The sequence below is a fragment of the Chlorocebus sabaeus genome, chromosome 24, assembly GCF_047675955.1.
Source record: "Chlorocebus sabaeus isolate Y175 chromosome 24, mChlSab1.0.hap1, whole genome shotgun sequence".
Lineage (NCBI taxonomy): Eukaryota > Metazoa > Chordata > Mammalia > Primates > Cercopithecidae > Chlorocebus > Chlorocebus sabaeus.
Window position 1 is genome coordinate 8,073,271 of NC_132927.1, and position 24,906 is coordinate 8,098,176.

The window sequence follows — 24,906 nt, forward strand, 5'->3', positions numbered from 1 at the left end:
GTTTAGAGGTCCTTTCCTTTTCTTAAGGGTCAGCAGCTATGGTATAGTGATTGTTTTGCTGGCGATATGATCTCTGAGTAAATACAGTATAACAGTTACCATTGTTTTTCTCTTCTCTGCCTTTTAGGTATTAACTGTTAAATTTCCTTTTCAGTCTTTCTCAGCAATTTTTTAGATAAGCAAAAAGCCATAATCCTTTATCATCTTTGTAATTAAAGTCTGCCAATCCCAACTACCATAGCTGTACTTTATGCAGTATTTGAAAAAGTTCTATGAAAATTGAGGGTTTTTTGTTTTAATTACACACTTTTAAGTGCCTCCTGAGAACAGACTATTTAAAGACATTTCACAGTGATTCCTAGTGAATAAGAATAATTACTTGCCAGTGTATTTCAATTAAGAGTTTAGATTTTTATTATTTTTTTCACCTGTTCATTATTTTTTCTTTGAAATCCTCCAGTAGTAAGAAACATTTCATTGAATTTAGAGGAATGTAATATAATGGAGAATATATAGCAACCATCCAAAGATAATATGATTTAATATTCTAAATAGCTTTGTTAGATTCTCAAAGGGGATCTCTGCATGGAAGGAAAAGCACTAAATCTGAGTCATCATGGGTACCAAGTTTGCCACTTTCTATGTGTGACCTAAAGCAAGTTTTCTAACCTCTCTGAAGGTCCTCATAATCAGGAAGATGGGAAAGAATAAATGAAATAATAATGTGTACCTTGAAAAATGCCAAGTAGAATACAACTGAATCTTCTGAAACTGCCTGTATAAGATGTCATGACACTAAACGTCTCTCCTCCTCCCTTTGTTGAAGAGCTGAGTCCACTTAGTGTCCTTGACATGGTATCAAGTAAATATCACTCTTTGATGTTATTTAAAAATCAAAGTAGGCCCGGCGTAGTGGCTCATGCCTGTAATCCCAGCACTTTGGGAGGCTGAGGCAGGCGGATCACGAGGTCAGGAGTTTGAGACCAGCCTGGCCAACATGGTGAAACACCATCTCTACTAAAAATACAAAAATTAACTGGATGTGGTGGCACGCACCTCTAATCCCAGCTACTTGGAAGGCTAAGGCAGGAAAATCACTTGAATCTGGGAGGCGGAGGTTGCAGTGAGCCGAGGTCATGCCATTGCACTCCAGCCTGGGCAAAAAGAGCAAAACTCCGTAAAAAAAAAAAAAAAAAAAAAAAAAAGCAGGGGAGCAGAATTTGAATCATGAGAGAATTCCCAGCTTCAACATCAAAGACATTAACTCCTAGACACTAAGAAGCTGTGATTGAGGCCCAGGATCAGAATCCTCTGGTTAGTCTTATGATGAATTTTCCCTCCTAAAAGCCTCCTTCCCTTTCCCCTGTGAACTCAGATGGAAATGTGCTCTTAGAAACTAGTCACAACGCTCTCACCAGATTCTGTTGTATTCATAGAACCTTAACACCTATTCTGCCTGCATGTCTTCATTTAAAGAATGAAGTGTTTATTTGCTAACATGGTAAAACTTCTGCAGAAGTTAATGGGGCAAAACCTATAATCTTATTTGTTATTCACTTTAGACTGATACTTTTTTTTTTTGGAGACAGGATCTTGTTCTATCACCCAAGTTGGAGTGCAGTGGTGCAGTCTTGGCTCACTGTAGCCTCTCCTTTTAGGCTCAAGCAATCCTCCCACCTCATCCTCCTAAGTAGCTGGGAACTACAGGTGCACACCACCATGTCCAGCTAATTCTTTGCATTTTGGTAGAGGTGGGGTTTCACCATGTTACCCAGGCTGGTGTCAAACTCCTGAGCTCAGGAGATTCACCTGCCTTGGCCTCCCAAAGTGCTGGGATTACAGACATGAGCCACCACACCCGGCCTAGACTGATACTTTTTATTGTTTACTTTTAGGGGTTGACCCATAGGCACAATTATAAATCGGTTAATGTTTAATCGTTAGCTTTTCATCTTCCTTCTTACTCCACCTTCTCCATTTTCTATTACTCCCTCCTCGCAACACCAGGTGTTAGGGCTCTTATTCTCTGCCCACAAAATCCTTTAGAATTACACATTGAGGATTTAACTCTCCCAGTAACATTTAACTTTCAGAAGAGGCAAACACTAAAAATGTAGTGATTAATTTAAAGATATGAATTGTGGTGAATTTAAGACATCATTGGAAATGTTGAAGAGCTCATAGTACCAATTAAAAAGTAGTAATAGTCTGCTGCTTGCTCAGACAATGGGCAAAACCTTCCGCACCTGTACACCGTTTAGGAAAGGCAAGTAAGACTCCAAATGTGAGTAGTGTAAAGTAGCCAGAGAAAACAATAGAGGAGGGGTGAGAAGGCGATATTTAGAATTCAGAACCCCTAAATTCAATAGCATCCCCGCATGCTGGTATGATTAATATTGTTGATGCAATTAAAACTGCCTTCTGCTCTTTATTAAGACCAGAATACAAGGAATGGACCTGTGATTAACTGACAGCATTGTGGTTTTATCCTTTTTATCAAGTAAGAATATTAGCTACAGAAAGATGTGCTATAACATAACATATTCCTGGTAAAGACTTTGAAATATTAGTGGGAACTTTATTTTCTTATAATTTCTAAATTATCACCTCACAATCTTATTATGAAATGACTGTGTATGATAAGTTAGGACTTCAAATATTTAAAAACAAAGACAAAGGAAAAAACCTTTGTGCACTTTGGTTACCATTCATTCCCTGTTGCTAGTTAATGGCATAGCAGACAATAGGGTCCAACTGTATTACCTGTGCCTCTAGATGACCTAACAAAAAGATCCTGAATAGGAGAAAAGGGTTAGTCTGTGTAGAGTTGATGAAAGAAGAGAGTATTAATAGTTTGAGTTACCTCAGTTGTATCCTTTGTATGTGATGTGTGTGTGTGTGTGACTTTTTTGCTAGTTATGGATTAAACAAAAGAAAGGGATTTGATTTAATTATTCCTCAGGTGGGAACAGTGCCCAAAGGACATATTCACATGAGCTTTTCAATGAGATTGTAAATTTCTTGAGAGTATAATGATAATAACAGCAGCTACAAATATTTATTATATGCTTCCTCTGTGCCAACAATTCACATGCCATATTCTCACTTAATACTCCCAAAATGCTTTGAGCTAGATATAATTATTATAAGCAGTTTACAGATATGGAAACTGAGCCTAGAAGGGTTAAGTAACTTGCCCAAAACCTCACAGCTTATAAGTAATAAAGCCAAGATTCTAAACCATGGCTGTCTGACTTCAAGGCCCCAACTCTTCACCAGTGAACTGTTCTGCCTCTCATTTATATCATTACATACCACAGATTTCCCAACATGATGCCTTGTATGCAATACGAACCAAAATGTATTACTTGAAATAATACTGCACTGGCTAAAAAATTTAGCCTCAACAGTTTTTGAGAAATTCAAACTGTTAAACTAACCACTTTTAGTGGTTTCTCAGCAACTGACAATCTATTACTTAGAATGTGATATATTAGAAATCTAAGTTTGGAGATAGTCCATTAAAAAGGAAAGGTTAAATGTAGCCAATTTGATTATTCTGGAATCATTCAGTATTTTTTGTATTCTGATAGGTTTATGTCTCTAATGTAGATAAACACTAAAAGATTACAGAATGATGGCCTTGTATCATCTTGCTTTAGTTAACTTTAAATTTTCATCACAAAATATTAGGCATAAGTACCTAGAAAAGCTACTAGGAGATAAAAGGTATTTATAAAGATGTATGAGTGAAAATCAGCACATTTGATTTGAGAGAAACTTTTCTTTATAAGTAGATGTTATTTACATTTGTAATCAAAAACTTGTTTCTATTAACTACAGCAGAGAAGAAACCATTTTTAGACTATGTTTTATGATTATAATTACTTGCATTTGAGTTTACTGTTTAACATGTGGTATAGTGGAAAAAACTGGACTTTAGAGTCAGTTGGACCCAGGTTTGAAGGTTTTCCAGCCTGACTTCATGACCTTGAGCAAACAACAACTAGTTTCATCATCCAAGTTCAGCTGATTGGGGTGCTTGTTTTACATGTCTAAGTGAGATTATTTACATGAAGTATTTGGTATAGTAGGTACTCAACAAAAACAGTTAAAGCCTTATTCGTGTTTTTAGATTTTTTTTTAAAGGACTCTCTTAAATGACTTTTAATACTTTTCTGGTAAAATAAATCATGATTTAGCTATTAGGGCTCAAGTGTAGTCTTTAAAAATGAAGACATGTGAAAGACTCTTAAAGCACTTCATCGAGTCAGGGCAAATAGACCACAAACATCTCTTTTTACTGTGCAGAGTCTGGGAACTGGTCAGCTTAGGTTCAAAGCCCAGCTCATCTCCTACTAGCTATTATGTTTTCGACAAAATTGTTTACCTTTCTGGATGTTTCCTTATCTGTACAGTCAGGATAATGGTAGAATTTACCCCCAGAGTAACTGTGAAGATAAATAACACTTGGCAAAGATTAAGTACTCAGTAAGTCTTAGCTACTATCTTTAGTAGTTGTATATAAATATATAACTGTGAGTATATTATTTTATTAGTTTGTTTTCACACTGCTGATAAAGACTGGGCAGTTTACAAAAGAAAGAGGTTTATTGGACTTACAGTTCCATGTGACAAAGGAGGTCTCGCAATCATGGAGGAAGGTGAATGGCAAGGAGGAACAAGGCATGTCTTACATGGATGGCGGCAGGCAAAAAGGGAGCTCGTGCAGGTAGCCTCCCATTTTTAAACTGTCAGATCTCATGAGATTCACTATTATGAGAACAGCATGGGAAAGACCCACCCCATGATTCAATCACCTCCCACTGGGTTCTTCCCATGACATATGGGAAACAATTCAAGATGAGATTTGGGTGGGGACACAGCCAAACCATATCATTCCACCCCAGGCCCCCCCAAATCACATGTCCTCACATTTCAAACCCAATCATGCCTTCCCAACAGTCCCTGAAAGTCTTAACTCATTTCAGCATTAACTCAAATGTCCACAGTTCAAAGTCTTATCTGAGGCAAGGCAAGTCCCTTCCACCTATGAGCCTGTAAAATCAAAAGCAAGTTAGTTACTTCCTAGATACAGTGGGGTACAGGCATTGGATAAATACAGCTATTCTAAATAGGAGAAATTGGCCAAAACAAAGGGGCTACAGGCCCCATGCAAGTCTGAAATCTGGTGGGGCAGTCAAATCTTAAAGCTCCAAAATTATCTCCTTTGACTCCATGTCTTACATCTAGGTCACGCTGATGCAAGAGGTAGGTTCCCATAGTTTTGGGCAGCTTTACCCCTGTAGCTTTGCAGGGTATAGCCTCCTTCCTGGCTGCCTTCATGGGCTGGCATTGAGTTTCTGCAGCTTTTTCAGGCACAGGGTGTAAGTTGTCAGTGGATCTACCATTGTGGAGTCTGGAGGATGGTGACTGTCTTCTCACAACTCCACTAGGTGGTGCCCCAATAGGGACTCTGTGTGGGGGCTCTAACCCCACATTTCTCTTCTGCACTACCCTAGCAGAGGTTCTTCAGAAGGACCTCACCCCTACAGCAAACTTCTTCCTGGGCATTCAGGTATTTCCATACATCTGAAATCTAGGTGGAGGTTCCCAAACCTCAATTCTTGATGTCTGTGCACCCACAGGCCCGACACCATGTGGAAGCTGCCAAGGCTTGAGGCTTCCACCCTCTGAAGCCACCGCCTGAGCTCTTTGTTGGCCCCTTTCTGCCATGGCTGGAGCATTTGAGAAGCAGGACCCCAAGTCCCTAGTCTGCACACAACACAGGGACCCTGGACCCAGCCCACAAAAATTAAATTTTCCTCCTAGGCCTCCAGATCTGTGATGGGAGAGGCTGCCATGAAGACCTCTGACATGCCCTGGAGACATTTTCCCCATTGTCTTGGGGATTAACATTTGGCTCCTAGTTACTTATGCAAATTTCTGCAGCAGGCTTGAATTTCTCCTCAGGAAATGGGATTTTCTATTCCTATCACAGTGTCAGGCTACAAATTTTCTGAATCTTTATGCTCTGCTTCTTTTATAAAACTGAATGCCTTTAACAGCACCCAAGTCACCTCTTGAATGCTTTGCTGCTTAGAAATTTCTTCTGCCAGATACCCTAAATCATCTCTCAAATTCAAAGTTCCACAAATCTCTAGGGCAGGGACAAAATGTCACCAGTCTCTTTGATAAAACATAACAAGAATCACCTTTGCTGCAGTTCCTAACAACTTCCTCATCTCCATCTGAGACCATCTCAGCCTGGACCTTGCTGTTCATATCACTAACAGCATTTTTGTCAAAGCCACTCAAGTCTCTAGGAAGTTCCAAACTTTCCCATATTTTCCTGTCTTCTTCTGAGCCCTCCAAACTGTTCCAACCGCTGCCTGTTACCCAGTTCCAAAGTCACTTCCACATTTTCAGGTATCTTTTCAGCAATGCCACACTCTACTGGTACCAATTTACTGTGAATAGTTTGTTTTCACACTGCTGATTAAAGACATACCAGAGACTGGGCAGTTTACAAAAGAAAGAGATTTATTGGACTTACAATTCCATGTGGCTAGGGAGGCCTCATAATCATGGAGGAAGGTGAAAGGCATGGAGGAACAAGTCACGTCTTACATGGATGGTGGCAGGCAAAAAGCTTGTGGAGAGAGACTCCTGTTTTTAAAGCTATCAGATCTTGTGAGAGTTGTTATCACAAGGCCAGCATGGGAAAGACCTACCCGCATGATTCAATCACCTCCCACCAGGTTCCTTCCACAACACATGGGAATTGTGGGAGTTACAATTCAAGATGAGATTTGGGTAGGGACACAGCCAAACCATGTCAGTTATCAGTGTAGAAATTAATGGTTTTAGAAAATTTTACTATTGTGTTCTACAGTTACTTTTTATGAATAAGGTATAAGATATAAATAATTTTGCATTACATTTAATAGAACTCTTAAAATGCAAGTATCATTACCATGCAGGCATTAGGTTAGCTTGTGGCCCACTCCGTGGCTTAAGAGCTGCTCTTAGTGTCCCATGACACTGGGATCCCAGACATAAAGAGTGTAACAATGGAACCAGGATTTTTGGCATGATATCCAAAATTTACCAGGTGAAAGAGCCTATAGGTGCTTGGTGCTGAGGTTGCACACCATTCTCGGGGAGATGAAGAAAACGCTTTCCTAAAATAAACTGCAGCATGGTAATAAATAGTCCTCCTTAAAATGACTAACAGCTCTTATGCTAAAGAAGTTTTGGCAGTCTCTAACTCAAGATATCAATTTTTCAGAGCAAAAAGGTGTAATTTCTCTACAACTAGACTGGGTTGCTAGTTTGCTGACACCAGAATTAGAATTTTAAAAACAGTAATTTCTGGTACTGAATATTATTTCAGAGAGTCACCTTCCAAATAATTACCCTCCAAATAATCTGAAAGTCTTTCTTCCTTGTGCCATCTGCAATGTATACAGCATTATCTTCTCAGTACTGAATTTCCTCATCTCAGCCTTTTTACTATCAAATACAGTGGGCCTCTATGAAAAACAGTTGATGAGTCATTCAGTGTCTGCTGAAGAGAAATACAGAACAAATAAGTTTGTTCTTTTCCAGGCCAAAGCTTACTTGAGGATTGCTGTGGAAGTGGTAAGAAGATTGCCATCACCTTCAGAATGATTCCCCAAGTGTCCTGGAAATTTGCCTGGTACTGACATTAAGAGGACCTTTGGAAATCAGCAATGTGGTGATGGAACCTACAGAAATAATAGAAATCATAACTGTTTTATTTCTAAGGAAATAGTGACTTCAGATCTGATTTGCTAAGCTAAGATTCACAAAACTTTGATGTATCAATGTTAACTACTATATTTAGGAAGTTTTTGAAAGCTGGTGTATACCACCTGCAAAGAACTGCATTTTATTTTATTGAATTACCCCTTTAGGAATTATGAGTTTATGATGTTACAAGTCCATTTTGGGAGAGAACTGTACACTTTTTACAGGACCACAGAGTTAGTAGTTTAAATGATATACTAAATTTGTGTATGGGCATAAGTATTACACCTCCCCACCAGGCAATTTGGACTGTCTTTGAATCCTGTCTTTAGTACTATCTTGGATATGTTCTTAATATGAACCTCTGTTTCTTCATCTGGATCACACCGTACCCCTCACTTAATGAATCTCAGTCTCTAGGAGTGGAGCCTGAACATATGTATTTTTAATAAGACCATTATGATGTTGATGATGATTCTGATAATGATAGCAGTAATAGTAATAGCTAACATTTAACAAGTTAATTATAATTATTCTTCCATTTGTGTGAGTGTCAACCTTGAGTGTCTTGCTGAGGGTTACTGTATCTAGCAAGTGATAGAGCTTGGATTTGAACTTGAGTAATTCAATATTAGGTTCATCCTTTCGTACACCAATGTGCTTTTGTTAAATAAAAATGGGGGGGGTGGGCAGCTGGTCACAGTGGCTCACGCCTGTAATCCCAGCACTTTGGGAGGTTTAGTCGGGTGGATCATGAAGTCAGGAGTTTGAGACCAGCCTGACTGACATGGTGAAACCCCATCTCTACTAAAAATAAAGATTAGCTGGGCGTGGTGGCATACACCTGTAATCCCAGCTACTCTGGAGGCCGAGGCAGGAGAATCACTTCAACCCGGGAGGCAGAGGTTGCAGTGAGCAGAGATTGTGCTACTGCAATCCAGCCTGGTCGATGAAGTGAGACTCCATCTCAAAAAAATAAATAAACAAATGAATAAAATTTTTAAAAAGTCGGGGGAGATGCAATATTTAGCATTTCCTCAAACTTTTTTTGGCCATGAAATCCACTCCCTGACTTTTTAAGAGCGTTTCATGGAGTTCACATTTCAAATAATACATTTTTAAAAACATTTATCTTGTCTAATTGAAGCTCAAAGAGATAGAGTCAATGACGTTTCAAAGTCAGGTAGCAGACAGTTTTAAAGCTGAAAGTACTGATAAGAGTGAGCCATTAGATAATTGGCATTTATAAAGAAGTGGTCTGTCACTTTTGGCAAATGCCTTGACATCGTTGCTCTATAGTTATCAACCAGAAAATTAAGTGTAGAGTTTCACACTATTATAAGCATGTTTTCACACAAAAACATGTAGATTGATGTTTATTGCAACTTTATGTGTAATAACCAAAACCAACCCAGATTTTCTTCATTGGACGAATGGTTAAACAAGCCATGGTACATTCATACCATAAATATTACTCAGCAATAAAAAAGAACAAACTATGGGTACATGCAGCAACTTATAATTCCAGGGAATTATGCTGAATGAAAAAAGTCAATTTAAAAAGGTTTTGTACCAAAAGATTCAATTTATATAACATTCTTGAAGTGACATAATATTATAGAAATGGAGAACAGATTAGTGGTGGCTGTGCTAAGGAGGGGGTGAGGATGGGAGAGAATTGGGTGCGGCTGTGAGAAACATGAGGGATCCTTGTAATGATGGAAATGTTCTGTATCACAACTATCAATGTCAATATCCCAGTTGTGATATTGTGCTATAGTCTTGCAAGATGTTACCACTGGGGGAAATTGGGTGAAGGGCACATGGAATCTCTGTATTATTTCTTTCAACTGCATGTAAATCTACAGTTATCTCAAAATAAAAATAAAAGTTAAAAAACACAGACTGCTATATCTGAACTGAAATTTACTGGACCAAATTATACCAATTATCATGAATAAAATTATCTGTGGACACACTGTTATCATATCACTCTGAGAGGGAAGTAATGACTTAAAGTTTCAGATATTTATTTGTGTGTTTATTGTTTACTGAAGAAGAGGAAAATACAGATGATCATTGAGCACTTGTGAATACAAAAATACTTAAACCAAACTTAACTTTATCCAGAAAAAGAATGACTTAAAGTTATATGTCATCATTTAATATGTATCGTGGGGAAGTGAGAAAGATAGTCTTTACTCATACATACATGACTGAGAGAAGATCCACATATGAAATTCCCTGCCCTCTTCTCCTCCTTCATTTGACTGTTGTCTGCAGATGCTTCAAGGAAGTCTACTGAAACAAATGGTGGTTGGAGTATATATGCAGGTTTAGACAGGGAGGAAGGAACAGTAGCTATAAAAGAAGAACTAAGCTTATTCTAAAATTTTGTTGCCAATTCCAAAGGTAGAGTGAAGTACAGATAGTTTGCCTGTTTGTTAAGGAGTGATACTTATTTTCCATTCTTCACATCTCAATGGAGTGTAATTAAAAGACTTGACATTTTGAAAAGATGAACAAAATTGACAAACCTTTAGCCAGGCTCATTAAGAGAGGAAGATTACATAAATCAACAAATCAGGAATGAAAAGGAGACATCATTACAGACATGAAAAGGACAGTAAGAATGATTACAAACAACTTTATGCCCATAAAATTGAAGACTTAGATGAAATAGACAAATGCTTTGAAAGAAACTACCAAAGCTCACTTAAGGAATAACTTGAGTAGTCATAAATTACTTTTAAAAATATAATTTGTGTTAAGAACCAACAAAGAAAACTCTATTCCCAGATGCCTTTACTGTCAAAATCTACCCAACATTGAAGGAGGAATAATACCAGTTCTACACAAACTTTACCAGAAAATAGGAGGGGGCACTTTCCAACTCATTCTGTGAAGCCAGCATTACCCTAATATGCAAACCAGACAAAGACAATACAAGAAGAGTACAGACAAATCTTCGTTATAAACATAGACACAAAATTCTTCAACAACTCTTACCTTGTTGAATCCAGCATTATATAAAAAGGATAATACATATGACTATGAGGTCATTTTCCTGGGAATGCAAGGTTGATTCAACAATTGAACATCAATCAAAGCATGGCAGATTCAAGAAGAAACAGTAAAGCAAAACAGACTAAAGAAAAAAAGGATGTTTATTTGAATAGATATAAACCAAGCATATAACAAAACTGAACATTCATTTGCAATAAGAATTATCAGCAAACTAGAAATAGAAAACAAATTTTTCAACTTAATAAAAGGCATCTACAGAGAACTACAGCTAACATCATTGCTAATGGTGAAAGACCCACTGCAAGCTTGTCCAAGCTCACCATTTTATTCATTATCATACCTAAGGTCTCTCTTAGTGCAATAGAAAAAGAAAGAAAGGCATATAGATTAGAAAGGAAGAAATAAAACCATCTCTGTTCACAGACAGATTGATTGTCTATGGAGAACATTCCAAATAATATACAAAAAAGCAACTAGAACTAATAAATGGATTTGGCAGAGATGCAGTATGCAAGGTCAACATGCAAAACCGATTTTATTTCTGCATACTAGCAATAAACAATTAGAAATTGAATGAAAAACGTTTGATTTATAATAGCACCCCAAAACCATGAAATATTTACATGTAAATATAATAAGATATGTAAAAGATCTGTTATGCTGACAACTACAAAACATTAATGAAGGAAATCAAAGAAAACATTTAGGTGGTGAGACATACCATGTTCAAGGTTTGGAAGATTCAACATGTTTAAAATATCTATTCCCCCAAACTGATCTATATCCAATGTGATTTCTGTCAAAATCCAACAAGACTCTTACTGAAACTGACAACTTGATTCTAACATTTTCATGGAACTAGAGAGTGTCCAGAATAGCTAAATTATTTTGAACAAGAAAGATTAAAGTTTAAGAACTTATACCACCTGATTTGAAGACTTATTGTGTTCCTTATTTTTTGAGATGGAGTCTCACTCTGTCATCAGGCTGGAGTGCAATGGCACAATCTTGGCTCACTGCAATCTCTGCCTCCTGGGTTCAAGCGATTCTCTTGCCTCAGCCTCCTGAGCAGCTAGGACTACAGGCATGCACCACCATGCCCAGCTAATTTTTGTATTTTTAGTGGAAACGGGGTTTCACTATGTTGGCCAGGAAAGTCTTGATCTCTTGACCTTGTGATCTGCCCACCTCAGCCTCCCAAAGTGCTGAGATTATAGGCGTGAGCCACTGTGCCCAGCCTGAAGACTTGTTATAAAACTACAGTAATCAAGGCAATGTGGTATTGGTGTAAAGATAGAAATACAGATCCATGGGACAGAGTTCAGAAACAGACATACACAGATATAATAACTTGATTTTCAACAAAGGTGCCAAAGCAATTCAGTAGAGAATGTATGACTTTTCAGTACTTGTGCTTGAACGATGAGACATATTTTTACAAAGAAATAAACCTTGCCTCCTTCTAGATCTAAAAACACATCAAAATGGTTCATAGACCTAAATGTAAAATCTAAAACTATGACACATCTAAAAGAAAAACATAGAGGAAAATCTTCATGATCTTGAGTTATGCAAAAATAAGACACAAAAATCCCAATTAAACAATAACGTAAAAAGTAGATAACTTATATTTCATCAAAACTAAAACCTAGCTGTTTGAAAGACACAGTTAAGAAAATCAAAAGGCAATTTAGAGACTAGGAGAAAACATTTGTGAAACATGTCTGATGAAGAGTTTAAAATATACAAAGAATACTTACAACTGATTAATAAGACAACCCAATTTAAAATGGGCAAAGGATTTGAATAGACACTTCACGAAAGAAGAGAGATCATTGACAAATGACGTGAAAGTGCTCAATGTTTTTAGTCATTAGGGAGATACAAATTAAAACCACAATGGGATACCACTACAAAGCTACTAAAATTGCTACGATTAAAAAGATTGGCAATACCAAGTGCTGAAGACGATGTGGATCCACTGGCAAGCTCATACCCTGTTGGTGGGGAATGGGAATGTAAAATAATACCACTTTGGAAATATTCTGGCATACTTTTTTTTTTTTTTTTTTTTTTGGACACAGGGTCTCTCTGTGTTTCCCAGGCTGTTTTTGAACTCCTGGGCTCATGCAAGCCTCTCACCTTGGCATCCCGAAGTGTTAGGATTACAAGCATGAGCCACCATGCCTGGCTCTGTTACATTCTTAAAGAGTTAAAGATGCACATACCCTATAGTTAAATATTATGCTTCTAGATATTTACCCAAGACAAAAGAGACACATATCTGCATGAAGACTTAGACACATGTTCCTATCAGCTTTGTTTATAATATCTGAAAGCTGGAAACAACTCCAATATGCATCAAAAGGTGAATGGGAATGTCCTGAATGGAAGATCATCATGGCGGATAGGAGGCAGGACTAGATTGCACCTCTGACTCAGACAGATAGAGCAGTGTGCAGAGGCTCACATTGTGAATTTTAGCTCCAGAATGACTGCAAGAACAAACCAGGAGTTGCAGTAAGACGCACAGACCCTGTGAAGGAAGCAACTGCTCCTGCAAGACCCAGGAGACACCCCTAATATTGTAAGTGCCCCAACTGCAGAAGTGGGAAAGAGAGATCCTCCTCTCCTGAACACATACCCTCACTGGGGAAACGGAAGGTCTGTTTGAGGGAGAAGTCTCCAACCTTACCGGGAACTGAGTCAATTTAGAGAGCCAAGCAAAATATAGGGGTAGAGGAAGCAGCAGGAAAGGTGCTCGGAGTTCACTGGGTCCCCAAACAAGTCATTCCTGCCTGGCACCACAGAGATCCATCGGGAGGGCAGCCAGAGGCACAGGGGAAAACGCCACAAGGAGAAGGAAATCTCCAGATGAACTTTGAAACAATTTGACCTGGGCAAGAAGCCTCCTGGCCGTAACTCAGGGGAAGGCGTGAATCTGGTGTGCAGACTCCACAGGTAGGGGAAGAGCCAAGCCCTTTTCTTTCTCAGCTTAGGGGCAGGTAGCCCAAGGCAAGTTCTCAAGCCCTGTTCATCCACTGCCTGGAAACAGACTCAGGGCTGTTGCCAGTGGGGGAGGTGGTGGGGGCACAGCAGGAGTGAGACCGGCCATTTGGATTACGCGGGAGCTGGGTGAGGCTTGTGACTGCCGGCTTTCCCCTACCTCCCTGACAACCTACATGACTCAGTAGAAGCCAGCCATAATCCTCCTAGGTACACAACTCCACTGACCTGGGAACCTTGCCCCCATCCCCCATAGCAGCTGCAGCGAGACCTGTCCAAGGAGAGTCTAAGCTCAGACATGCCTAGCCCTGCCCCAACTTGATGGGCCTTCCCTATCTACCCTGTTAACTGAAGGCAAAGGACATATACTCTTGGGAGTTCTAGGGCCCCGCCCAGCGCCAATTCCTCTCCATAGTACCACAGCTGATGCTCTCTGGGAAGTGCCACCTCCCAGCAGGAGGCCAACCAGCACAAATATATACATTAAACTACCAAAGCTAAGAACCCTCAGAGAGTCTATTTCACCCCCCTGCCACCTCCACTGGAACAGAAGCTGGCATCCATGGCTGAGAGACCCATAGATGGCTCACTTCACAGGATTCTACGCAGACAACCCCCAGTACCAGCCTGGAGCTGGGTAGACTTGCTGGGTGGCTAGACCCAGAAGAGAGATAACAATCACTGCAGCTCGGCTCACAGGAAGCCATATCCATAGGAAAAGCGGGAGAGTACTACATCAAGGGAACACACTGTAGGACAAAATAATCTGAACAGCCTTTAGCCCTAGACCTTCCCTCTGATAGGGCCTACCCAAATAAGAAGGAACCAGAAAACTAACTCTGGTAATATGACAAAAAAAGGCTCTTTAACACCTCCTCAAAATCACACTCGTCCACCAGCAGTGGATCCAAACCAAGAAGAAATTCCTGATTTACTTATAAAAGAATTCAGGAGGTTAGTTATTAAGCTAATCAGGAAGGCACCAGAGAAAGGTGAAGCCCAATGCAAGGAAATTCAAAAATCAATACAAGAAGTGATGGGAGAATTATTCAAGGAAATAGGTAGCATAAAGAAAAAAACAATAAAAACTTTAGGAAAATTTGGACACACTTAAAGAAATGCAAAATGCTCTGGAAAGTCTCAGCCATAGAATTGAACAAGTAGAAGAAAGAAATTCAGAGCTCAAAGACAAGGTCTTTGAATTAACCCAGTTCAACAAAGACAAAGACAAAAGAATAAGAAAATATGAACAAAGCCTCCAAGAAGTCTGAGATTATGTTAAACGACCAAAACTAAGAATAACCAGTGTTCCTGAGGAAGAAGAGAAATCTAACAGTTTGGAAAACATATTTGGGGGAATAATTGAGGAAAACATCCCTAGCCCTTGCTAGAGACCTAGACATCCCAATACAAGAAGCACAGAGAACACCTGGGAAATTCATTGCAGAAAGATCATCACTTAGGCACATTGTCATCACTTTAGCTAAAGTTAATTGAAGGACTCTTAAGAGTTGTGAGACAAAAGCAACAGGTAACCTATAAAGGAAAATCTATCAGATTAACAGCAGATTTCTCAGAAGAAACCCTACAAGCTAGAAGGGATTGGGGTCCTATTTCAGCCTCCTCAAACAAAACAATTATCAGCCAAGAATTTTGTATCTAGCAGAACTAAGCATCATATATAAAGGAAAGATACAGTCTTTTTCAGACAAACAAATGCTGAGAGAATTTGCCACTACCAAGCCACCTCTACACAAACTGCTAAAAGGAGCTCTAAATATTGAAACAAATCCTGGAAACACATCAAAACAGAACCTCTTTAAAGCATAAATCTCAAGGACCTATAAAACAAAACTACAAGTTAAAAAGCAAAAACAAACAACAGAAACAAGGTACACAGACAACAAATAGCATGATGAATGGAATGGTACCTCACATCTCAATACTAACATTGAATGTAAGTGGCCTAAATGCTCTGCTTAAAAGATACAGAACTGCAGTATGGATAAGAACTCACCAACCAACTATATGCTGCCTTCAGGAGACTCACCTAACACATAAGGACTCACATAAAGTAAAGGGGTGGAAAAAGGCATTTCATGCAAATGGATACCAGAAGGGAGCAGAGGTAGCTATTCTTATGTCAGACAAAACAAACTTTAAAGCAACAGCAGTTAAAAGAGACAAAGAGGAACATTATATAATGGTAAAAGGTGTTGTGCAATAGGAAAATTTCACAATCCTAAACATATCTGCACCTAACACTGGAGCACCCAAATTTACAAAACAATTACCAATAGACCTAAGAAATGAGATTGACAGCAACACAATAATAGTGAGGGACTTCAGTATTCCACTAAAAGCACTAGCCAGGTCATCAAGGTAGAAAGTCAACAAAAAGCAATGGATTTAAACTATACCTTGGAACAAATGGACTTAACAGATATATACAGAACATTTCTTCCAACAACTACAGAATACACATTATATTTATTGGCTCATGGAACTGTTTCCAAGATAGAGGCCATAAAACGAGCCTCAATAAATTTAAGAAAATTGAAATTTTGTCAGTCACTCTCTCAGACCACAGTGCAATAAAACTGGAAATCAAATCCAAAGGGAACCTTCAAAACCGTGCAAATACATGGAAATTAAATAAACTGCTTCTGAATAATTATTGGGTCAAAAACGAAATCAAGATGGAAATTTAAAAATTCTTCAAACTGAACAACCATAATGACACAACCTATCAAAACCTCTGGGATACAGCAAAGGCAGTGCTGAGAGGAAAGTCCATAGCTCTGAATGCCTACATCAAAAAGACTGAAAGATCACAAACTGACATTCTAAGATCAGACCTCAAGGAACTAGAGAAACAAGAACAAATCAAACCCAAACCCAGCAGAAGAAAGGAAATAACCAAGATCAGAACAGAGCCAAATGAAATTGAAACAAAAAAACAATACAAAAGATAACTGAAACAAAAATCTGGTTCTTTGAAAAGATACTTAAAATTGAAAGACTATTAGCAAGATTAACCAAGAAAATGAGAGAAAATCCAAATAACCTCGTTAAGAAACAAATTGGGAGATATTACAACTGACACCATTGAAATACAAAGGATTGTTCAAGGCTACTATGAACAGCTTTATCCACATAAACTAGAAAACTTAGAAGAGATGTAAAAATTCCTGGAAAAATACAACCCTCCTAGCTTAAATCAGGAAGAATTAGATACCCTGAGCAGACCAACAACAAGCAGTGAGATTGAAATGGTAATTTAAAAATTACCAATTACAAAAATCCAGGACCAGATGGATTCACAGCAAAATTCTACCAGACATTCAAAGAATTGGTACCTTTCCTTTTCTCACTATTCCACAAGATGGAGAAAGAGGGAATCCTCCCTAATTCATTCTATGAAGCCAGTATCACGCTAATACCAAAACCAGGAAAGGACGTAACCAAAAAAGAAAACTACAGACCACTCTCCCTGATGAACATAGATGCTAAAATCCTTAACAAAATACTAGCTAACCAAATCCAACAACATATCAAAAAGATAATCCACCCTGATCAAGTGAGTTTCATACCAGGAATGCAGAGATGGTTTAACATATGCAAGTCAATAAATGCGACACACCACATAAACAGAATTGAAAACAAAAATCATATGATCATCTCAATAGATGCAGAAAAAACATTAGACAGAATCCAGCATCCCTTTAAGACTAAAACTCAGCAAAATCGACATACAAGGGACATACCTCAATGTAATAGAAACCATCTGTGACAAATCCACAGCCAACACAATACTGCATGGGGAAAAGTTGAAAGCATTCCCTCCGAGAACTGGAACAAGATGAGGATGCCCACTCTCACCACTCCTCTTCAATGTAGTACTGGAAGTCCTAGCCAGAGCAATCAGGCAAGAGAAAGAAAGAAAGGGCATCAAAATTAGTAAAGAGGAAGTCAAACTGTCACTGTTGATGATTGTTTACCTTGAAAATCCTAAAGACTCCTCCAGAAAGCTCCTTGAGCTGAGAAAAGAATTTAGCAAAGTTTCCAGATACAAGATTAATGTACACAAATTAGTTGCTCTTGTGTACACCAACAGTGACCAAGTGGAGAATCAAATCAAGAACTCAACCCCTTTTACAATAGCTGCAAAACAAACAAACAAAATGCTTAGGAATACGCCTAACCAAGGAGGCAAAAGATCTCTACAAGGAGAACTACAAAACACTGCAGAAAGAAATCATAGACGACACAAACAAATGGAAACACATCCCATGCTCATGGATGGGTAGAATCAATATTGTAAAAATGACCATACTGCCAAAAGCAATCTACAAATTCAATGCAATCCCCATCAAAATACCACCATCATTCTTCACAGAATTAGAAAAAACAATTCTAAAATTCATGTGGAACCTAAAAAGAGCTTGCATACCCAAAGCAAGACTAAGCAAAAAGAACAAATCTGGAGGCATCACACTATCTGATTTCAAACTATACTGTCAGGCCATGGTCACCAAAATGGCATGGTATAGGTATAAAAATAGGCACATAGAATAGAAAACCCAGAAATAGACCCAAATACTTATAGCCAGCTGATCTTCGACAAAGCAAACAAAAACATAAAGTGGGGAAAGGACACCCTTTTCAACAAATGGTCCTGGGATAATTGGCTAGCTACATGTAGGTAAATGAAACTGGATCTTCATCTCTTACCTTATACAAAAATCAACTTAAGATGCAGTAAGGACTTTAAGACCTGAAACTATAAAAACTCTGGAAGATAACATTGGAAAAACCCTTCTAGACATTGGCTTAGGCAAGGATTTCATGACCAAGAACCCAAAATCAAATGCAATAAAAACAAAGTAAATAGTTGGGACCTAATTAAAGAGCTTTTGGATGGCAAAAGGAACAGTCAGCAGAGTAAACAGACAACCCACAGACTGGGAGAAAATCTCCACAATCTCTACAACTGACAAAGGACTAATATCCAGAATCTACAGCTAACTCAAACAAATCAGTAAGAAAAAAACAATCCCATCAAAAAGTGGGCTAAGGATATGAATAGTCAGTTCTCAAAAGAAGATATACAAATGGCCGACAAACATATGAAAAAATGCTCAACATCACTAATGATCAGGGAAATGCAAATCAAAACCACAATGCAATACCACCTTACTCCTGCAAGAATGGCCATAGTCAAAAAAGCAAAAAACAGTAGATGTTGGCATGGATGTGGTGATCAGGGAACACTTCTACACTGCTGGTGGGAATGTAAACTAGTACAGCCACTATGGAAAACAGTGTGGAGATTCCTTAAAGAACTAAAAGTAGAACTACCATTTGATCCAGTAATCCCACTACTGGTGTCTACCCAGGGAAAAGAAGTCCTTATACAAAAAAGATACTTGCACGCACATGTTTATAGCAGCATGATTTGCAATTGCAAAATCGTGGAACCAGCCCAAATGCCCATCAATCAATGAGTGGATAAAGAAACTGTGGTATATATACATGGTGGGATACTGCTCAGTCATAAAAAGGAATGAATTAATGGCATCCACGGCAACCTGGATGAGATTAGAGACTATTATTCTACGTGAAGTAACTCAGGAATGGAAAGCCAAATGTCATATGTTCTCACTGATATGTGGGAGCTAAGCTATGAGGACGCAAAGGCATAAGAATGATACAGTGGACTTTAGGGACTTAGGGGGAAGGGGGAGGAAGGTGAGGGATAAAAGACTACAAATATGTCACAGTATATACTGCTCAGGTGATGGGTGCACCAAAAGCTGACAAATCACCTCTAAAGAACTTACTTACGTAACCAAATACCACCTGTACCTCAGTAACCTATGGAAAAATAAAAAATTATAATAAAAATAAATTCAGTGTCCTCTGGAAGACAAAAAGGTGAATGGATAAACAGTTTGCTACTATACAATAGAATACTTCTCAGCAATAAAATGGAATTTTGGTTATTGATACAATAACATAAATGATTCTTAAAATAATAATGCTGAATGAAAGAGGCAGACAGAAAAGAGTACAACTTGTATAATTCCATTTATATACAGTTCTAGAAAATGCAAACTTAACTACTTGACAAAGTAGATCAGTGGGTACCTGGCGACAGATAGAGAGAAAGGAAAGAAAACTTCTGGAAGTGATAGAAGTGTTCACTAACTTGATTCTGGTAAAGGTTTCATGGATGTATACAAAGGGGAAAGTTCATCAAATTGTACACTTTAAATATGTGCAACTTATGCATCAGTTATACTTCAATAAATCAATTAAAAAGTGATGTATTAATATATTGCTTTCTGATATTTGATTTAGTTAAACCTTTTTGAGTGCCTGAAATGTCACAATTTTCATATATGGTTATTTTCAAATCCCTTTTTCAAAGCCTTTTTTAAATTAAAAATACCTTATTCAAACTAGATGAGCATTCTCTCATTCTAGAGGAGCTGGTTTCAGTGACTTCTGACATTTGAAGTTCAGGTTGAAACTTGAAGTATAATCAATTAAGTTATTTGCTTTCTTTTCTTACTTTGCCACATCCTAGGAGCAGCAAATTGTTTTCACATTTAAAACTTTTTAAAATAATTGGGCTTAAAGTTTATATAGAGTATAGTTATGCTAGAACTTGATTATGCACCACTTTTTAATCAGAAACTCTAATTTATATAACATTTAAACCCAATCTTCATTTTAAAGTTTCTAAAAGTGCTCTATAAACCTTGTTAAACTCTAATTTTGGATGACCTATCTAAATATTGATGTGCCATACTTTCAGCTTATTAATGGAAAGATGGCCTACTTTTTTCTCCATGAATGTTAGGTTGCTCACAACAGATAACTTGGTTAATAGAAAAAGGATTTTTAATACAAAATCTTGTTCTTTAATTTAAAAAAAGACAAAACGTGGCTGTGCATTTAAAGACTTTTTAAAACTACTTCCCTGATGTTTATTCTTTTTAATCTTTTATAGATATTTTAAGTTCCATAGTTGTTAGTTTTTGTTTCAGCTCATTCACACCCTATGACTTTGGTAATTTTTATACTGCAAATTAGTTTAAGCCTGTATGATAACATCAGTTATCTCTTAAAAATTAAACATATCAAGCAACTTTTATTCTTATTATTTAATTTGCAAAATAAGATAGGAACAATAAATTATCTTCAACTATATCTATTTCAACCATTTACAAAACATTTTGAACAGTATGGGTGTTGCAGCTGTTGAACTGCTATTTAAACATTATTTCTCACACTGTGCCTAATGGATTTAATTATGGTTCACACAGTTGTTTCTTCAGATGAAGAGCTATACAGATACATTGTAAACCACCATGAGAACATGTTATTAGACTGTCTCCGCTGATGAAGGTATTTTCTAATTATATTGTAAAAGTCCCTTGCAAATCAATTCCATTGAGCACTGGCTTTCTCTTGTAGTTCACTAGTCATTGTTACATACCTAGCTTAAGTACAACAGAAAGCCAACATATTCAAACTAAAAGGCTTTATTGTGACTCGACCCAAAGATTGTCAATAGTGACTAGGCCGAAATACATTTATATTGAGAAGAACCAATCAAAACTATTTCTTCAGCTTTTAGCCAACCTGTGCTTGCCCCTAGGGAGCTCATACTTTGATTGAGGACACTAAACTATCACAAAGAAAGTAAATTTTAATAAGAGCCAGAATGTGACTTTTAGTACATTAGTTGTTTTAAAGAAATAAGATCTGGAATCAGGTGTGAAGAATAGATGGTTGGATATGTTAAAATAATATGAGCAAAGAAATGAGAGGGTAGGAGTGGACTGAAATGATATACATGGGGAAACCAGTCTACCTAAGAGACACAGTTTCATATTTGAAAGTAACAGGTGATAGGATGGAAAAATAGGACTAATCAGACTGAATAGCATAAATAACATGATGTGCAGTTTCACCTTGATACAATGGCCCGTCGTAAGATTTTTAAAAATATTTTTTATTTATAATGAATACCTTTCAAACTTCCAGACAAAATTTAAAATGTACAAAAAGGGATTTCATGAAAAGTAATTCTCCCTCTTAGTAGAGCCTAAAAAACTGATTTAAAAATTTATGTGAAGAGCAAAGGTCCAAGAATAGCTGAGAAACTCCAGAAGGAGAAGGCAGGGGAGAGGAAGCATTCCCTATTGGATAACAAAGACTTACTATAAATCTATACTTATTAAAACAGTTTGATGTTGATACAGGGATAGAAAACTTTAAAAATAGAGAGTCCAGAAATGATCTATGTGTATTTGAATACTTGATTTATGACAAAGTGGGTATTGAAGATCCTGAGGAACCAGTGCCCGGATAGTTGTTCATCTAAGGGGGAAAAATGGAACCCTACCTCATGCCATACAAAAACATCAATTTTTATGGCAAAATTATAAAATTTAGAAGAAAATATAGGACTCGTCTGACTTGGGGAAGGAAGAATCTCTTAAGCAAGATACAAAAAGTGCTAATGATAAAAGGTTGATAAATTCGTCTACATTGCAATTAATATCTCTTCAGTAAAATGCATCATATAATCACAAACTGGGAGGACATTTGAAGTGCCTATAACCATCAAAGAGCTGGTCATTTGGAATAATTTGAGAACTCCTACAAATCAATAAGGAAAAAAGGGATAATATAACTTAATTGAAAACTGAGCAATAGAAACAAACAGGTGTTTCACAGAAGAGAAAACATGAATGGCCAATAAATGTAAGAAAAGAAGCCAATCCTAGTACTAATCAGGAATCAAATCAAAAGCAACAAGGTACCATTTTACACTTGCTAAGTTGTAAAAATTATGAAGTCTGAAAAAGTGTTAGAAGCAATGTGTTTCAGACATAGCCAAAAGGAGTGGTAAAGTAGTCATTTTGGGGAACACTGTTGTAATATTCAAGTCACATAACTTACTGTATTTCTGGGTATTTCCTAGAAAATTTCTTGCACATGTGTCCCAGAAGACATATATGAGAATGTTCATGGTGGCACTGTTCAGAGTAGCAAAAACCTGCAAATAACCCATTTGTTTGTCTGGTACTATGGTTAGAATGTTTTTGTTCCCTTAAAATTCATATGCTGAAATCCTAACCCCTAAGGTGATAATATCAGGAGGTGGGGACTTTTGAGAGGTTTTTAAGTCAAAATAATGGAGCCCTCATGATTGGTATCAGTGCCCTTATGAGAGAAACGCCGGAGAGTTAGCTAATCCCTCCTTTCTACCATGTGAAGTTACAGTGAAAAGACAGCCATCTGTGAAGTGGCCCTCACCAGACACTGTAATCTTGGACTTCCCAGCTTCCAGAACTTTGAGAAATAAATTTCTATTATTTATAAACTACCCAATCTGTGGTATCTATTTGGGTAGCAGCCGAACAGACTAAGACACCAGGTGACAGAAGAATGGATAAATTCATTGTAGTACAGTCACACAGAATATTATACAGCCAGTGATAATGAACTACAGCTACTCTTTAAAAATTGATGAATCTTAGAAATATGATGTGTGAAAATTGCATGTTACATAAGACCATTTTATAAAGCTCAAAAATAAGAAAAACTACCTAGTATCTGGGTTAGCGATGTATATGTGATAAAAAGTATTTTTAACCTATGGGAATGACAAATATTAAAATCAGATAACAGTTACTTCTAGGGCATGAGACAGGGGCATGGGCTGGAAAGTAACACAAGGGTAGATATGGTATTGGTAAACTAGACTTTTTTTAAGTTGGAGGGTAGGTGGGAATCGTGGGTATTGTTTGCTTTTTAACTTACTCATATATATTCTTTTGTATGTATGAAACGTAACAAAAATATCATTTGGAGAAATATGTATACCCTCCTCATTCAACCACACATTTCCCTTCTGCAGAGACTTGTTAATTATTAATTATGGAGCATCCATACAGTGGAATATAATGCGGCTATTTAAAAACAATGAAGAGCTTCCAACATTCTGAAATGGAATGATCACTGGGTTACATATTAAGAGAAAAAAATGTGTGTGGAATGCTACCATTTACATTAAAACATGTACATAAACATATATTTGTGTGTGCATACATCAACTATCTCTGTAAGTTTACCAAGAAACTGGCAGTCATAAACTCTTGACTCTGAGTATGAATTATAGAAACAATATGTAGGAAATGAGGTGGTACCTGCAAGGTGGTGGGGTCGGGGTGGGCCAAAGGAGGGGTGTTCAGTAACAAAACCAGGAAGAACCACTAGTAAATCATCACAGGATTCAGCCCTGAGGGAACAAGGATCTGAAAAAGGGTAATGGCTGTGGGACTGCAAGGTAGGGCATACGGAAGTTAAATATGTATTTTAATGCTGTAAATGGTTAAAAAGTGCAGTCTGCACAATTACATCATATAAAGCCACATATCTAATCTATTAAATGCAATGTATTTTTTATTAATGACCTGTTCAAGATGTAGTCATAATGTCTTCAAAAGGGCTTGTGGAATCTCCATTTGTATTAAAACCAGGATAAATATCTTCAAAATCTGAAATTCTTCTGGATTTACTCCACAGAAACTACTTTTTGACCTTTCGTCTTGAGAAAAGCATGCTTTCTGTCTTCGGTGGAATTATAAAAGTGTTTGCCTCCTAATGTTCCCTAAGTAGCAATGCCAAAAAATACCCTTCTAAGTGGATATTTTAAGTAAAAGTACTTTTAAGCCAGAAAGTAGATATTATAAGATTTATTCTCTTGCCATCTATAATTAAGTTTAATGAAAATACTATATTTTAGTTCATTCAGGCTACTATAAAAAAATACTATAGACTGGGTAGTTTATAAACAACAGAAATTTCCTTCTCACAGTTCTGGAGGCTGAGAAGTCCAAGATAAGGGTGCCAGCAGATTCAGTGTCTGGTGAGGGCTTATTTTCTCTGCTTCAAGATGGTATCTTCTTGCTGCATCCCCACATGGCCGAAGGTGAAGGGGGTGACCAAGCTTCCTCAGGCCTCTTTTATAAAGGCACTAATCTCATTCATGAGGGTGGAGCTCTCATGACCTAATCA

The 24,906-nt window shown here is 37.5% G+C and overlaps 1 protein-coding gene across 5 annotated transcripts in view; it reads left to right on the forward strand.

Annotated features, from left to right (window-relative positions):
- Nucleotides 1-24,906, forward strand: part of NUBPL (NUBP iron-sulfur cluster assembly factor, mitochondrial) — a 363,982-nt gene that overhangs the window by 265,662 nt on the left and 73,414 nt on the right. For 4 of the 5 annotated variants that reach the window (XM_073010898.1, XM_073010901.1, XM_073010903.1 and 1 more), the window contains one exon: nt 7,612-9,674. The exons of the other annotated variant lie outside the window; for it this stretch is intronic. In XM_073010898.1, coding sequence (XP_072866999.1) covers nt 7,612-7,674 — 63 coding nt within the window. In that variant the 3' untranslated portion in view covers nt 7,675-9,674. Of the gene's footprint in view, nt 1-7,611; nt 9,675-24,906 lie in introns of those variants that run through there. 5 annotated transcript variants of the gene reach the window in all.